Raw genomic sequence first — 17,605 nt, 5'->3', positions numbered from 1 at the left:
TCTGCAGAGTTTTATGGAGGTTTGTTGAAAGAATAATTCCATGACTTATTTTGTTATGTTTGGTAGCCTATATTACAACACCTATTTTTAACATTTTTGATTAACCTGAAGATTGGCAATGGTTTAGTCATATGGGTAACCAGTTGTGTAAAGATGCTGCTTTGCTTGTCAAAAAGTGAAAAGTTGTGTAAGAACTGTCAAAAGTCTTAGTATGTTACATTTCAACTAATTTAAGGGACAGCAATACTCTGAAAAGAAAAACTGTTGCTAACATGTGATGCTCAGTTTATTAAAAGCTATACTTCACAGAATCATAGAATCATTAGGGTTGGAAAAGACCATCACCCTACCACCAATGTCACCTATTTGCTACTGCATTCAGCATGTATTAAAGCAAATTTTTGTTGGAAAGGTAGTTTAACTAGCTTTACTGTAGTGAACTAAAATGGCTCTTGTTTTTTCTCTTCTGATCCAGGTATTTGTGCATTTGTAGAAGTCTGGTCATCTAACAGAACAGAAGATTACTCAAAAGCCTTTGAGAAGCAACTTCTTGACATGGGAGCAAAAGTAAGGACTTTTTTTTGAAGCAAACAGAATAGGAAAACTCTTACTCAAAAACTAGCTTATTTGTTCTGCTTGTTTATTTCTTTGTAGTAGGAGTTTTTAAAGGGCAGGAAAAAAATAATCACAGATTCAAATAGATGAACATACTGTAAAATTCTTAGTAGTGGCAGATGGGAAATGTATTTAAAGCTTCATTATCTATTTAAAAACCTCTTTGCATATTAATACAGAAGCAAATATATCTCATCAAGTATTATTTATACTATACAGGGGACAAACCAAATCTAGGGGTTGAAAATCTAAGTTATTTACATGTTTTGTTTTCTTTAACTTCAAGGCAGCTGGTCTGTTGTTACAATGTTTTCTAACCTATGTACTGTTACATTTTATTCTTCTACTCACTGTCCTACAAATACGGTTCTCTTCCAGAAAGTGCTAGTAAAAATACATCTAAGATGTGTCGGTGATTTTTCCATATCAAATATACTTGAGCTGTAGGTACAAAATGTGTTTAACTGCCAGCTGTAAAATTTCAACTAGACACTGAAGTCAAACTAGCATCTTGCCTTCTTGCACATTATTACTGGTTAATGGAGATTTTTACAACCCACATTATGCTCTAAATAACACTTGTGCACTCCCAGTGCTTTTTAATTGTGCATATGTAGGTGTCTCTCACTGTCATTTAGGAAGTTTTGCTAACATCTCCAAAGTCTGTCTCACTGTATGAATTTAGCTGAGGTAGCATGCCAGAACAATAGAACTGTTTTTGTTGTAAAAGGAAATACAACTCACAATAAGTAACTTGAGTAATAAAAATCTCTAGTTCTTTTGGGCTGTGCTGTGAGATCTACTGAGTTTTGTTCTAATGGCTTCAGGTTTTTCTTGTGGAAAATATGATAAGGCTTCAAAATTCTGTAAGTATTTTGAGTTGATCTTAAAGTAGCTGGGTATGGTGAAAGGTACAGATGAATGGTACAGATGCATCTGTTCAGCAGATCATTTTGAAAGGGGGTGATCCTTTTCCATCATTATTTCATTCCTGGCCAACACTTCCTTCCCTTTTTTATGGCTGAGCACATGATAAGAAACTGGCTTGGCTCGCTCTTTCAGGAAAGAAATTTCTCATTTTGTTTTCCACTAGAGTGTTCGTTCAGACATACCAAGTTAAGGTCAACTTATCAACAGAGGACCCCCAGGGTAAGGGATGGGACTGGAGAGGGGACTGCTGCATGCAGCAATATCTTGACTGACTCTTCATAGTGAGAGGGAGGCCTTAAGGTAGTGTTGCTCCATAATTTGGAAGCAAAGCCATGTCAAGCATCCCGACTCCTTAGGATGTGGGCTCTGAGCATGATGCTAGCATAAGGGACTACGTGTTTGTATCTACAGTCATAACATATTCTGAAAAAGATTCATTGGTCATGTATACCTAGATATTTGAATCTCTTGCTTTTTGTCTTCAGAGGAGCAATAAATAAGCTTGCCATCAAAACTATTTGGAAAAGCTAAATAGTCTGCTTAAAGACAAAAGTAGGTCCAACACGTTTGGAGCCAAATGTAGTGACTCAATTGAGAATGCAACAGAAATCTGCACAACTACTTCCAATTGGCTGTGTTGAGGAGATGCTGCTGTAAAATATGAATTAATAGCATGGTGACATCAGTACAATAACAACAACTTATCAAATAGCTTTATGTTTAGTTCCAATGAAGTGAAATTTTGGTTGTAAAGAACGGATTTCTAGAACTAAGAAGGTTGTCATTTAGTTATCAGTAAAGGTTGGTAACTTTATCACAGTGAAAATGTCAGTTGTGACCTTAGCTGTACTGATTTAAGCTTTCTGTATTTCTCACTCTTTTTAAAGTGTTTCCATGTGATTAGTTTTCTTAGCAGCATCAACCTCCCTTCCCACAGAACTAAAAGCGATCACTGTTGTTGAGAATGAGTGTAAACGATGAGGTTAGCTGTAATCTAAGTCCGAGTTCTTCACTAAATTAAAGATATAACTGGCATTTTTTGGATAGTGACAGCTAATTTCTGTACTGGCTGTTACATAAGAAATAATGTTGGGCTACTTAAATAAAAATGTTGTAAGATTAGTGATACAGCTAGAGTAGGCAAATGAAAATAGTAATCTAGAAAAAAGAAGTTAGAAAATAAAAGGCTACTCCAGCCCTCTAGGGATGTCTTGTGTTGGCTTGGCTAATCAGACTTGGGCTTTGATTGCTTCAGGCTCCTTGCAAAGATGGGAAAGATCAAACAGGTCCTTGATATAATGTTTTTATGCTATTGTTCTATCCAGAAAAACAGGCTATCTATAATTTCATTAATCTTGTCTGATTTTCAGACTCAAAGATCTGCTCTCTGTTTACTTCTACAGGTTTCAAAAACTTTCAACAAGCACGTAACTCACGTGGTCTTCAAAGAAGGACGTTTGGCTACATGGAGAAAAGCACAGAAGGCTGGTGTAAAAATAGTTTCTGTACTATGGGTGGAGAAGTGAGTACCATTGAGCATAATGATTGTGACCCGTTCCAGAGAATAGATTCTGGTATTTATTAAAATACTTAAAGTATACTACCTTTTTTTTTTAATGTACTTGAAACAGTGATAAGTCTGTGAGTAATTGATTACTTTCCTATGACACTATTCTTAAAACAAAAATGCCTTTCTTCCATAGAAAGGTACCATGTTATCTGTTGAAAAATGAATGTGTTGAAGTAGTTTCATGGTATGTTTTTTAACAATGTAATGTTCTACTCCTTTGCTCTCAGATAACATACGTAGGCAGTGAAGATCAGATATTTATGTTGAACAGAATTCTTCCATTTCCACATGAAAAAGCACACTTGTACCAGTTCTGTAATTATTCCCCCATTGAGAGAGTATCTCATAGCAAGAAAAAAAATGATCCATATCTGGCTTTTAAGACATTTGGCAGGTTCAGCATGGCACCGCTTGAAGATTTTCATCTACCACAAGGAAATAGTTAAAACAAAGAGAAAAAATATGAAATGTCAGCTTTGAAACCATCCATGAGAAAATGTTTGTGGTTCGTGGCATGCCCTCCGAGTTTTAAGAAGTTTTGTGAGGCCTAACTTAGATTTCAGATAAATGGGGGAAAAAACAACTACTAGTTTCTAACACTCCTTTTCTTTATTTTTGTAAATTACTGTGATGATGGGCCATGTCCTATATCAGTTAGGTATCACATGCATAGAGAATTAGCAGTCTGTTAAGTGCTGGGGGGGGGAAGCAACACTGAGCTCTGCTGCCAATTAAGCGTAGGCCAGTACAACTGCAAAGCTTTCAATGCAAGTCTGTGAGCCAAAACAGAAATTCATGCAGTTATGCTGAGGCAGAATTTTCCTGTTTTTATATAATTATATATATATCAGATATAGAAGCTATAACTTTACAATCCAGCAAGCCTTAACACTAATGAAGAAATCTTGTAAGTTCTCAAAAATGCACTAGGGATGCAAAATGTTATTTATGTGACTGTTTCCTTCTGTGACCTCCAGCTGAGTGCACATAAGGATGATGGTCATTCCAGTGGGATGTTTCCTTATATTTTAAATATGCTTCTGAGATAGAGAAGTGTATAAATATGAAATCTGAAACTGTAGTCACGGGAACTATTAACTCTTCAAGGACATGCAGGTGTTATAGTAAAATAGAATCCCAGGAAAGTCCAGGTGAGTAGCATTTGCAGTAGCAGCAGAATAAGAATAAGAGAAGCTCACAGAGGATAGACCAGGATGTGTCACACAGAAATGTGATCTCTGTTATAGCAGTTACAACCATAAGAGTCTCCTCAACAGTGCTGGAAGATGTTGGGTGGGTGAAACCTTTAGAAATGTTTCCATAGTATTACCTAAGTGGTTATCAAAAAATAAATGAAATAGAGCATGAAATTTTGTGTAGTGGGATGACATTATGTTACCATAGACTTGTAGAATGGCTTGGGTTGGCAGAGTCCTCTAGATGATCCTTTGGGATCATCTAGTTCCAAGCCCGCTGCCATTGGCCAACCATGTGGTTGAAATCCTCCACCAGAATAAGAGCCTGCAAGCGTGATGCTCCTTGTAGCTGAAGCAAGAAGGCCATGGTTATGTTCAGAATATTGCCTGAAATAGCAGCAAGCATGGCAAAGTATAAAATAGTTTTATCACAAAATGTAATTGAAGAGACAAGAATTCTTCAGCCTCAGAAGAAGTGAGAGTGGAGGGGTGAGAGACTCCTGTGAAAACAAAGGTTCATAAAGAGAGACTGAGTAGGAGGGAATTAATGTATATTATCCATTCCCCAGTGGAAGAATTGGAGATTATGACATGAATCTGGCTGGAGGTAGATGCAGAGAAAGTAGTAAATGATTTTTAGCAAAGCATAGTTAGGCTGCAACTCTTTGTTGGAGAATCAGTATAGACTGCAAAGATTTACATGGGTTTTACAAAACACTGAAGCAATTAAACACTTAATACTATGTTTGTTTTTTAATAAAATTGTCTTAGGCTATCCCTAAACCATAAATCTGTCGAACATAACAAAGTAAACTGAGAGTGTTTTGCTGTGTTTTCATGTTCTTACATGTTCCTGGGCATCTTGATATTGGAAACAGGATGCTGGAGTATATTCTATTTAATCTGGAGCCTGCGCTTTGATGTTTGAGCTCTGAAAACACCAGACAAGGAAGCAACTCATAAACAATTACTCCAGCATTTCCTTACTCTTCTGCTTTATGCCAAATATTTTCCCACTTAACAGCTAGTGGGGCCCTACTTCCAAAAAATTCTGCATGTACACTAGTGTTATGTTCTCCTGAGCAGTACTTGAACCTTTCATAGGAACATGTCCATTGATTTGAAAAAGTGTAGTGTCTGCTTTTCTCCATGAGAAAAAAAAATTATATATATATGCGTGTGTGTGTGTGTATATATATATATATAGACTGTCAGGGTCTGTGTGAATGTTGCCTCAATTTATTTTGAGTGCTGTTTCCAGTGATATACCCGAGGTTTTATTGGAAGCTTCTGCTTTGTAGTATGAGCATCTGTTTGCATCTAAACACAATGAAGTTCCATAGTTTAACAGGAAGTAATTTTATATAGAAGAAAACTTTTAAAATGATAGTTGAAATTTAAAAATATTTTAAAATAATTGTGGACTTGCTATTCATTTAAATATATTATAAGTTTAATGCAAAATGAGTGATGCTTTTGGGATCACTGAGCTGTTTTTTTAGTGCTGCTTTGACTCAAAGGTCTTAATGAGCAGTCTTAAAACAAACAAACAATAAATCCTTAGGTAAAATGGAATTACTAAAATCTGTGTCCAAAGTAAGAACACTTAGTCCAAATCTAAACATGATTGTGAAACTCTATTTGTCTGTTCTCAGTAAGGCTACTCTGATTTGTCTGCAAAGCTTAAAAAAAATTCTATAAGATCTTTAATGCTCAACCCTTTTTCTGTTTAGTTTCTCTGAATTAACTACATTAATTATCTGATTTAATTTAAATTTTAATGTATTCTACATCTGTGTCGGTCATTATCTAGAATTTAATAATAGCCACTGAAGTCAAACAGATTGAATGTCTAACTGATACTCCAGAGAACTCTAAATTCAGATAGTTTGACAAATATGTGTAGTGGTTTGGCTCTCTTTTTTTCTTCTCAAAACAGTAAAGCGTTAGATTGCAATTCGATGAATACAGACTTTAACGCAGTGTGACACTAGGTGTCGCTAGCATCACAGTTTTGAATGACTGCTGGAGGAATTCTAGTAGTATACTAAGTCTTCTGCAGTCTTTCATGTAACTAGTTGTATTATTTAGTGAAAACACTATTCAGGAATGAAATGTTACAAATTTTGACTAAAATAACTTTAATTAATGTATCGATAACCAAGTTCTTGCCTCAACATCATCCATGGTGTACGCATATATGACATTCCAAGATAACGTGTCCTACCAATCTAAAGTCAGTCTTTGAATAAGAAAAGATAGGGGCAATCTAGGGGTAAGTTGTCAGTTTGTGTTTTTTTTTTTTTAATTATTAAACAAATATAGATCCTTCCACAATAGGGGTTTGTTTCAAGCATTGCCTACACAAAGAGAACACAGAAAACCAAAACTAAAGGGTAAGAAGTAAAAGCCAGATGAAGCCTACCTTCTCACTTGCCACAAGGGGAGCTTTGGATTTTTTTTTCTTGTTTTTAATAACATTCTGTAGATTAGTGTCTTACTAGCTAATGAAAGATGAAAACCTACAGTCTGCACAAAAGTCAGTGCCAGATTTCAGGTTCATATGAATCTGAAGGACTTAATACAGTGATTTTTGAATGTGTGTGGGAATAACATATGAGCTAGAATCTTTGACTTTCAGAGCATTGAAGCAGCAGTTTAGAGGATATCATTAGGACAATGTTATCATGTCTTCTGTTTGCTTTAATGTAAAGTTGTTGTTTGTTTGTTGTTGGTGTTTTTTTTTTTAGCATTGCAGAAGTTATGACAAAGATATGCAATTGGGAAGGGTCTAATTATTACAGGGCTGATTTTTTTTTTTTTTTTTTTTGCAACAAAGATTCTCATTCTTAAAAATTAAAGATTGCATCTCTAATTTATTTTACAGGTGTCGAGAAACTGGAATACATGTTGATGAGTCTTTATTTCCTGCAGTATACAATAATGAAGGATTACTGCTAAAAGTGAGTAAAGTTTGAATTTCCTGACCTTAGGCATAGAAACTGTTCATTTTCAGAATTTCTGTAAACTCTGTCCATCTCAATAGGTTTTTAAAGGTAGACTATGGCTGTGATATTTGACACCTTAAGAACAGATAATAAAAAATGAGCTTTTATATTGGTGAATAAAAAAAACAAGATTTAAATTAAGATTACATAATGATTGACTAATCGAAACCAAATGACTGCAGTGTGCTTTGTGTTTCATTGAGCTGTGATTAATGCAGAAATACTGATTTTGAAAAAAATAAAATAAAATAAAAAAGATCTGAGCTTTAGCTTTTCTGCAAGCAAAAAATAAATAAATTAATGGCTTAGATGGCATTTAATCTCAAGTATCTGTTTAACCTTTCTGTCTTCATTACAGTTCATTTTGAAAAATGTTAACTTCTGCAATTGTCCGTGATTCTTAAAGAGGTGATTATAAATAGCATAGTGCTAAACATTGATAATTAATACTGTGATAAAAGTAGGCAAGTAGGAAGTCTAGTTACTTTTGGCCAATTCTTACCACATACTTAAGCTTTTTATGTATCCTCTAGCACAAATGTATGCAGCCAAAAGACTTTGTAGAAAAATCTCCAGAAAATGATAAAAAGCTGCAGAGAAGACTGGACAAGATGGCTAAAGAATTAGCTAAACAAAAGATAGGAATTAATGCAGGTAAGTATTCCTTTGGACTAATCTTCAGATATTTTGAAGTTATTTCTTTAAAGCACTTAAAAGTAGTTTTTAAATTTTATTTTTACACTTTTATGTATCTCACTATAACAAGTAAAGTCATTTTACTTTTTACAAAACTGTTTGCAAGTTTGTGATATTAAGGTACCTGTAGTGGTTAGGTATAAGGGACTTTATTTATTTATTTTATTTTTTTAAGAAAAGAGAACTCATTCTGAAGCTGGTATAACATGCAAATATTAATGTACAAGTGCAATTTCTTTGTGTAGAAACTGATACACCAGTTTTATTATTTGAAGATGATGGTTCACTTGTGTATAGCCCTGTTAATAAAATAAGAAATCAAAGCAGTGGAATGGAAAGAAGAATAAAGGAGATGAAGGAAAAAAGAGAAAATCTTTCTCCTACTGGTAAGAAGTTAAATTTTATTTATTCATGAACACGTACAAATAGCTGCCATCTTTATTGCTACATTTCTTCCACTCTTTTCTTGCTCTGTCCCTTGGAATTATTTTCATACCTTACTTTTCTTGAAACATTTCTTTACCTAGACTCAAAATGAAAATGTTTGATTAGAAATATATAAATATTTAAATTAAACATAACTTGTGATTCAAAATACTTTATGGGGATGTGATCTGACCATTGGAATCAGACAGCATTAGTCATGTGGATAGCATTTCTCAAAACATCAGTCCACAACTCACTTGAAATGAAGACTTGACATTTTGAGCTTTGAATTCCACTGACCTGGGTAACATTAAGGGATGCTAATCACAGAAAGGGATGCACACAGAAAGGGTGGTGCTCATTTCTTCCTGCAGTCTGGTGTCAGGACTGTGACTTTGCCTATGTTTGTGGCTATGCCTATATTTGGCACCCGTTGCTTTGTTATGATTTGACCAGAGTTCCTTTTAAGCGTAATGACTGGACCCGAAAGCTGAGTATAAATTTTCTTCTATGTCATTTGGATTTGAACTGAACTTAGAATCTGTGAGCTCTCAAAGCTCATTTCTTGTGTAGATTGTGTCTCTGACAACAATATCTGAAGGGAGACTGGATGTACTCCCTTCTTCCCATGTTTTGAGTTGGTAAGAATGCTTTCTGTTTTTTTAGTTTCCATATTGGACAGGATATAAGTAGTAATGGAAGACAATTTTTGCAAAAAGGAATTTCTTAATCATACAATGAATTGGGTTGTCAGGGACCTTAAAGATCATCTAGTTCCTCACCTCACAGAGGTAAGGTTCACCAGTCTGTAGTTTGCTGGGGAACACAACACTTCTTGGGAATTCTAATAATTAAAAAAGACTTTCTAAGTTTGTGAATTGATATTATACATTGGTTGAACTTTACAAGATTCTAAATCTTATTTCCTGTTAAATTCTAATATTAATACTATAATTGACAAAGATTGTAACATTACTACTTCAGGGCAACAGTTTAAAAAGGAGTTCAAAATTAATAAGGTTCTGAAGAATGATATTAAAAAAAGCCTAACTGAATAAAAAGAGTTGACTTCAAAATACAGATCCTAGTGAAATAAATCTAGACTTGAGTTTTCAAGTTATTGTTAGAGCTTACCTTAGTGTGCAAGTACTAATGAGGCCTAACTCATTAGATTTTTGTTAATTAGTATAAAAACTGTTGAAATGTGGAACATCTTTTGTGGGGGAAAGTCTGTAGTGACTGACATTTTAAGAAGTCTATGTCAACTGAACTGTCATTTTATCCCTCTAAACATAATTGTGGAAGGAAAGTATAGAACCAGTGACACATCAATTAAAAAATTAAATCTAATTTATTTTAGTATATCTTGTATCTGTTTTCTCTTGAAGTTTGAAGGTAAAGCTTCCAAAGGTTTTGAAAAGCATTTCTGCTATAACAAGGCGTTGCTACTAATTGCAAAATTTATTAGATTCTTTAGTTAAAACATCTCAGCTGGCTTAGATATGTCCGTAATATTTCATGAAAGGTTTGCCATCATTCTTTGGTTTCTGAGTACTGAGTTTCTAGAAGAAATTTGATTCAGTTTGTAAAATCTAATAGCTTTTTTGTTAGTATGTAAATTCGAGTCTAAGGATCGTTAAGGATTCTTTAGAATTAATTACATGGTTATAATTAGTTGTCAAAGCAACCACTTATCTCTTAAAATTGAGCTGTTTTGAAATATGAATAGATGCTCTGGAAATATGTATGTTTGCACATAGGGCTAACTAATTTATTATTTACAAACTCCTAGCTTCACAAATGTCTCAAACACCTCCTCGTAGTTCACCAGGAGACTGCCCGCTGTCTACCTGTTTAACAAATGCAGAAGATGCATCGTTACAAGGTAACTATCACAACCTTACTTAAATATTACTAAATTTAAACATTTAGTACATGGGCTGTATATCTTATTTTGCATGGTGATAGATTTGTACACTGGAAAAGCAACTTTGTATGTTTTCCCTACCATTTATATTTAAAGTTTAATAATTTTAGTTTTGTTTATTGGTGAAATATATAGAAGTAAGAATAGAAGGAACTGGAGCGTGAGAAGTCACATTGGGTAAATTCTCTGCCCTACTGCTGTGCTGCTGTTGTCATTTCCTCTCCTTTGCACTGTTCCCCCTTAACATCGTCTTGTTCTGGCATGCTATCAGTTTACTGATACCATGATCTTGTATATAACACAGAGTACAAATTAAACAGTGTGATGTGGAAATAAAAAAGAGAAGTGAATGAGAGAGAACTCAGAACTGAAGTGTCCTCCAAATTTTTAATGGAAAAGCTTGAATTCAAGAGAAAACCTAATGCATTCTCCAGCTTGATTATTCAGGAAGTGAAGACAACAGCAGAAATAAAAAGAGTAAACATAAATCAGCTTTTAAAATGTTTCATGGTTGTAGTTGAATTCAAGTGGTTAATTAAGGTTCTTATGCTCAGAATGCTAGGCTTTAGTTCCTGTGTTTTGGCATCACAGGAGGACATAAGGAAGAGTTTTTTTGTGAAGGCTGTTGCGCTATGTCAGTATTAATATCACAGCATTAATGAATAATGTATGCCATGAGTAATGTACATTAGACTCATGTCTCCTGTCAGTCACGTGAGCAGAAAGCTAAGTTGGATTTCAGTAGAAAAGTAACGAGAAGAAAGCTTCAGCTTATGAGAAGAATTCATAATGAGGACCACTTGAGTGCACTGCCTACTCCATTCTACTCAGACAGTAAACTGTATCTCACACTTTAAAAAAAAAAAAAAAAAAAAAAAAAGTATACTGACATCATACAGAAAATCTATCATTATTGATGTATACATTATGATACCATGATGTATTTCATTTCATCTTAACTCTGGGAAAACTGCAAGGTGGTGGGTAATGCTGTGGTAGTAAGAATGACAAAGGTAGTTGAAAACTAAATAATCAATGTAAAATCATTCTGCTTTTCTTCACGTATTAGCGTAGAGAAAAAAGCTTCTCTGCTTTGTTTCAAGAAAGCAGAACAGGATTTGGGGACGCTTGTTACCACTTAAGAAGACATGGTAGTTAAAACTAGCATAGCTTCTCGTCAGCATAGAATGTGCTTTGTTTCTAAATTGATTTTCTGTTAATATTAGGTGGTGAATCAGTTAAAAAAAAATTCAGATAAGTGGCTAAATCCTTGTTGACTTCTTACAGGAATTTCATATGTATTCTATTGAGAAATTTTGTACTGTTTCTGTTTTGTTAAATGTTTATATTGCTGCTTTTCATATTTTGCAGAAGAACAAATAGAAGTCTGCTTAAACTCAAGTGTGGATGATCTCTGGGGAACTGATAAACCAAAGAGACAGAAAAAAGAAATAGCAGAACCCACCTGTGATACTCAGACTCATATTCATGTTTCCAGGAGTGCATCAGTGAATTCTCCCTCATGTAGCTATGACCAGAAGAGCTTAATCCCAAAACAACCGAACAGAAGCCTAAGTAAAAAAAAGATCTTGCAGCATACTTTCCAAGACAATTTAGAAAAACATCTAGAAAAGTTTCCAGAGAAAAATCAGAAGGATGAAAATACCATGACTTCAGTTGCAAACAAATATTCTCCTCTCCAAATCAAGGACTTGGGTTATTTTACTCCTTCCCGAAAAACAGCCAAGTTAAATACTGTTCCTGCTTTGATTCACAGTCTCTCTAATTCACCTGTGAGCAGCAGAGACTTAAATACATGTTCACGTGATAGAAGTTTCCCTGTTGACAGAAGTGATTGTCTTCCGGAACACAAGAAGGGGAAGAAAATACAAACACTGTTTAGCTTGAAACTGTCTTCTGAACTGCGTGCATCAGGGTCTAGAAATGAGTTCTTGAAAGGAGTTAATACTTACAGCAACGATCAGTGCACTGAAGATGCTTCTTATGATGACTTCTTTTCCTCATATGATTTGAATAAAAATGAAGTACAGGTAGAAGTCCCACAAGAATCACAGAATCCTTCTGGTGTTTCTTGCAAAGAGTCTTTAAGAATCATGGGCTCAATTGATATGAGTTCCTGTAAGCCACATACTGCTGAGAAAAGCAGAAGAAAGTCTATTCAAGCAAACGATGTTTCGGTAAAGAAAACATTCAAACCAGCTGAACATACAGAAAGTGTGCCATTAAATTGCATGTCTGATGGTGAAAAAGCTGAGATGGCAGAAGCTCTAGATTCAGATCTTGTGAATAAACAGCCTCACCATGCTCATGAAAAATCCTACAGAACTGATATGAATTACTGTACTCGTGCTACTGGTAAGTCTGTACATAGAGCTGGAAAATGAAAAGATACCATACTTCAGTAGAAATTCTTATGCAACTAAGTTGCATTCTCAAGGGAAAAAACACTGTAATTCTGGTGTTCAGAATTACACCAAAATAAAAAAAAAAATGCTGCAGTACTGACTTTTCACTTAATAAATAAATGAGTGCATAGGAGCCAGAGGAACACACATATGTATTCCCATATGTTACAAACATAAAGAAGCCACCAAGAGATAAGGAAACTGTGCTCAAAATGCAACAAAAGTACGTGGGCTGTCTTTTTTTCTTAATGCTTGGTATTCTGTGAACTATGCTGCTGTTGAAGACCTAAAGAAAATGAGGCCTTCATGTTCACAATGTTATGGTACTCATGTAAACTTTTTATAAGTAACTACTAGTCATAGCATAGCCAAAATTATTCTTATTTCACAAGTTAAAATTGCTATTTCAAATTGCAGGTAAAACACCAAATTCTATAATGGAAAAAAATTATTTCATTTAGCAATTTCTAACTTTTGCTGTAATGAAGATAGGAGACATCTGAGGGCACAGAGGCACAGACTCTCCTGAGTTGCAAGGGACCCATCAAGGTTGTTGAGTCCAACTTCACATAGGGAACAAAAAGAGGTGCAAAGTAAGCATCTCTTTCAATTAAGGCTTGTTTATATGGAACTCATCTTAGTTTTTAATAATTTAAGAATAATTTTTATACCTGAGCATTCTCAAGTTAGTTTAGCATAAGTTATTTCAGTGTAAATATACAATAGAATATTGAATTTCAGAAACTCGGGAAAATTCTGAAACTACATTAATAAATTATATAAAATTTGTTATTTAAAGCACTGAACAAAGTCTTGGTTTCAGACTTATGAAATCATCCAGTGGAAATGTTGAAAGGTGACTGTGTACGTACCTGTGAGAATCAAGTTAACTGTGACCTACTATTTTCGTTTACAAAATACATCTATGTTTTAACACGTTAAAAAAAAAATTATGTGGGTGTATGTCATGCAAGTATAAGTGTACAACCATAAATGTATGAACCCACTGTGCATGTTTTATGCCATGTAGCAATGTACTTGTATAGATGATCCTTGATTGTTGCATTTCTTGATGTCAAAGAACAGTTTGCTTTTTCATTAAACAATCAGAAAAAGTTTGGGGGGGATGGAAGGGGAGGAGGAGAAAATGTTTACTACTTTTAAAATTTGGTATGTTAGTTAATTTGAGAGTTAATTGTAAACGACAAATTTTAGTGATCAAATTGTCATCAATGTTCTAATACCTTATACTTTTATTTCTGGACAACTTGTTTAAGCTCCCAGGAGGAAAGGCTAAACAGTATTCATCAAACAACAGTTACCAGATGTTTATATTTTTTACCCTTCTTGGTTAGTTAGGAACTTCTGTAAGCTTCACTTAGACTTTGTAATTTTAATGATTGTAGTGATTTTAATGATCTGTGATTTATCAGTGATGACCATTTTTCTAAGTATATGTTTTTTTAAGCTTTGCGCATCTGTTGTGTAGTCAAGTAGAACCTCAGGTCTGACAGCTCAGATGAGCTCACTTGAAAATGGAAGGGAACAGTAATGAAAAATGAGTCGTGTTTTCCCTATTAATTCAAGTTCTGTGAAAAAAAAAATTAAAATAATGTTTTAAACTTACTTACTGTGACATTGTAATATGGAGTCATGCATTTTTATTAAATACAGGTTTAACGTTTTCTGATTTTTTTTTTGCTCAAGTAAGTTATTTGTTGTCCATGTTAATTAGTAAATAAATAGTAAATTGCCCTGTTCTCTGTATGTTCTACATAATTTGAAAACTGGGAAATGATGTACTATTTTTAAAAGCTAAATAATTATTTTTAATATATAGTCTAGAGGTTATCTAAATATATTTAAATATCTAACATTGTTCTTCCCTAGTTTTACACTGCATTTGTAAGTTAGTGGCACTCTTCCACAGTGTTTTTAATGACAAGAAGTAAGATTTGATAAGTATTCTCTGTATTGACTACTTGGAACCCTTTATTTTCAAGTAAAAATATAATACAGAGGCTAACCTGGCAAATGGTAATGCTTATGTTGTAGCAAACTTCAAGCTCATTTGTACAGTACATTCAAGGCTGTCTGTCCATTTGTTCTGCTGAACAGCACTGGCATAACTGCTTATTTTCATCTTACTCCAAGTTATAAATCATGTAGAGAACTGTCACAGATAAAAGGTGTGAAATTAATTAAGAGTTATATTAAAAAAGAGTTATATATTAAAAGACCCCTATTCCAAATCACTTTTTCTTTCTCAAGTTTGTTTCTAGAGATTAAATAAAAATATATATATATAGTTCTAATTTACAGCAGCCATAAATGACAAAATTCAGTGTTCTGTAATCAGCAAGTTCAGGGGTTTGCATGTCAGTACCTAGATGTCTCAGAGTTACAAGATAAGCAAAATGCTAGCTTTACTCTGTCATAAATACCAGTTTATGGGCACACAATAATGCTATCTTTTGGGAAAATTAACGATCTACGTTGCTAGGAGAGTCTAAGATCTTCCTTGTCATTCATATTGTAAATCGGTTTACTTTGTAATCCATTCCATCCACTTACTTTTAGTAGGGCTGATGCTGGCATTTGAACTATACGGTTTAGAAGAGTAATACTTAGATTTGATGACTTAACAGGAGCTCAAAGCTACCACAATTAATAATAATGGGCAAGGAGTGCAAGATTATGCTTTTTTTTTTTTTTTTGGTCATCCCACAATCAGAGGATGAACTGGGACTTAGAATTTTTTCCAGTCTCAACAAAAACAAAAAACAAAAACAAAAACAAAAAAAAAAAACTTAAGGCTTAGCTGACTGAATTTTAGATATTGATGGTTAATGTGGAAAGCAATCTTAGTTGGCCAAAAGGCATAAACTAACATCAATTATAGTGTAATGGATGTAGCTCAAGATAAAGATGGGGAATCAGGAATATCAGTCCATTATTTGGTGCCAAAATTAACAAATTTAATTTAGATGAATGAGTTTTTACATGAAGTTCTAGGTCCAGAATGCCAAGTTGGGTGCTTAATACAGCTAAAATACCGTCTATGTCTTTAAAAGCACACATTTGAAAACTTGCTTAGATATCTGCCTATCATCTTTTTTTCGGTTTTGGAAAATGACAAACTTTTTACTAGTAGGAACTAACTTGTAACTAATTATTTATACTAAAAGGGCAAATATTTCAAAATAGAGGATTATGTTAATGTCAAATTTACAAAGTCTGATGACATTTGTCCTAGAGCATGTAACAAAATAGATAAATTGTTTCAGAACAATTCTCTCTAAGAACATGGTGGGCATATAAGCTTTTAGAAAACTTAAAGAAATTGCATTCTCAATAACCAAAACTTGACATTTGCCCATCCTGAAAAAAATAGGGTGACTAACTCTGGATAAGTACAGAATAGATGTGATGTAGCTTGGTTGCAGTGACACTTGAAGATATTCTCAAAGTAGAATGCCATAGATAAAATTTATGTTAAAAAGGCATGATTTGACTGAATGAAAACTGGTAGCTAATCATTACTTTGATTTTTAACTCAAAGAAAATGGAAATTTTAAGGATAATATTCTGGTTCAAAACTTCTCACTGGTGATAAATAATCATGAATGATGAGAAGCTTAAATTGCAATTCAGAGTCAGTCTAATATGTTATAATGCTTCAGAGGGCTCTCAAGGTTGATTTTGATACCACTCACTGAACAATGATTTTAGATGAGGATTTGGGGGACCTAATCACAGCGTCATGAGTTTGACGAGTATTTGGACTAAATTTAGAGATAACAGTGGATGGAATTGCTTCAAAAACTTCTCTCAGCTTCATCAGAAATACCCTAGGAAAAGCTACTGAAGATGAAAACTTACGACTGAGCGTCTGCTTTTTTAGATAAAAGGAACCAGCAGAAAAACGGGCAATAGACAGTGAAGATTTAGACCTAGAGGATGGAAAAATCTGGGGAAGTCCTGGTAGTCAGGAGAGAGGAAGTAGGAATTGGATTGCAAAGATTAGTCCTTACTTATGTAAGGTCCCTGAGCTGATGACCAGAAGACCTGTTCCTGCTGTCCTGTAAACTCAGAGAACCAGTGAGAGTGGACCCTAACGGGGAAGAGATCCAAGCATCCAGGTCTTTGGGCTTTAATCCCAAGTGGGGTAAGAGTTGAAGTGATCGAGCATTTGGGTCAAGAGAGTCAGGAGTATTTCATCATTTCACACTGTTCCCTTCCCCCCTTCCCCCCCCCCAAAAAAAAAAAAAAAAAAAAAAACAATGCACACTTCCTTTTCACTGAGAGGGTTGTCACACACTGGAACAGGCTCCCCAGGGAAGTAGTCACTGCACCAAGTCCATTGGAGTTTAGGAAGCGATTGGACTGTGCACTTAGTCACATGGTCTAAACTTTTGGGCAGACCTGTGTGGTGCCAGGAGTTGGACTTGATGATCTTTATGGGTCCCTTCCAACTCAGGATATTCTGTGATTCTATGTGTTGCCTTAGTGCAATGCCAAACAAAACTAAATTAGTTAAGTGGTTCATTCTCCCTTTGCTAAATGTGACTTTGTAAATACTGGGTTTAATGTAATAATTGTACCTGAAAGCCACATTTTCTTCTATTACACAAATGTTACAGTGGTGCTGTGTAAACTGCCATGAAACTTGCAACTTTCATGTGAAAAAGTGATGAAATTTTGACTTAGTTTAAAGGCTAGCATTTTAAAGTAAATCAGCAGTATCAGAAAATGTTTATAATTTGCTGTGTAGTCATTTTTTTGTATTCTGTTACATCAAGAATTAAGAA

At 34.3% G+C, this 17,605-nt stretch overlaps 1 protein-coding gene and 1 long non-coding RNA gene across 5 annotated transcripts in view; one reads left to right on the top strand and one right to left on the bottom strand.

Annotated features, from left to right (window-relative positions):
* The window catches only part of LOC309876430, a 45,821-nt gene extending 33,690 nt beyond the window's left edge, over nt 1-12,131 (bottom strand). For both annotated transcript variants that reach the window (XR_014317174.1, XR_014317175.1), the window contains exons 1-2: nt 12,035-12,131; nt 11,834-11,939 (exon numbers count right to left, since the gene is read on the bottom strand). This is a non-coding gene — a long non-coding RNA (uncharacterized lncRNA). The remainder of the gene's footprint in view (nt 1-11,833; nt 11,940-12,034) is intronic.
* The window catches only part of MCPH1 (microcephalin 1), a 127,452-nt gene that overhangs the window by 1,503 nt on the left and 108,344 nt on the right, over nt 1-17,605 (top strand). For 2 of the 3 annotated variants that reach the window (XM_082756683.1, XM_082756684.1), the window contains exons 2-8: nt 476-567; nt 2,949-3,067; nt 7,199-7,274; nt 7,853-7,973; nt 8,261-8,401; nt 10,234-10,326; nt 11,740-12,744. In XM_082756683.1, coding sequence (XP_082612809.1) covers nt 476-567; nt 2,949-3,067; nt 7,199-7,274; nt 7,853-7,973; nt 8,261-8,401; nt 10,234-10,326; nt 11,740-12,744 — 1,647 coding nt within the window. Of the gene's footprint in view, nt 1-475; nt 568-2,948; nt 3,068-6,850; nt 7,275-7,677; nt 7,728-7,852; nt 7,974-8,260; nt 8,402-10,233; nt 10,327-11,739; nt 12,745-17,605 lie in introns of those variants that run through there. The other variant, XM_082756685.1, reaches the window with a different exon arrangement.

Source organism: Aythya marila (assembly GCF_965140915.1).
Source record: "Aythya marila genome assembly, chromosome: 3".
Taxonomy (NCBI): domain Eukaryota; kingdom Metazoa; phylum Chordata; class Aves; order Anseriformes; family Anatidae; genus Aythya; species Aythya marila.
Note: the sequence above shows the minus strand (reverse complement) of the source record. Positions and strands in the feature narration are given on the sequence as shown.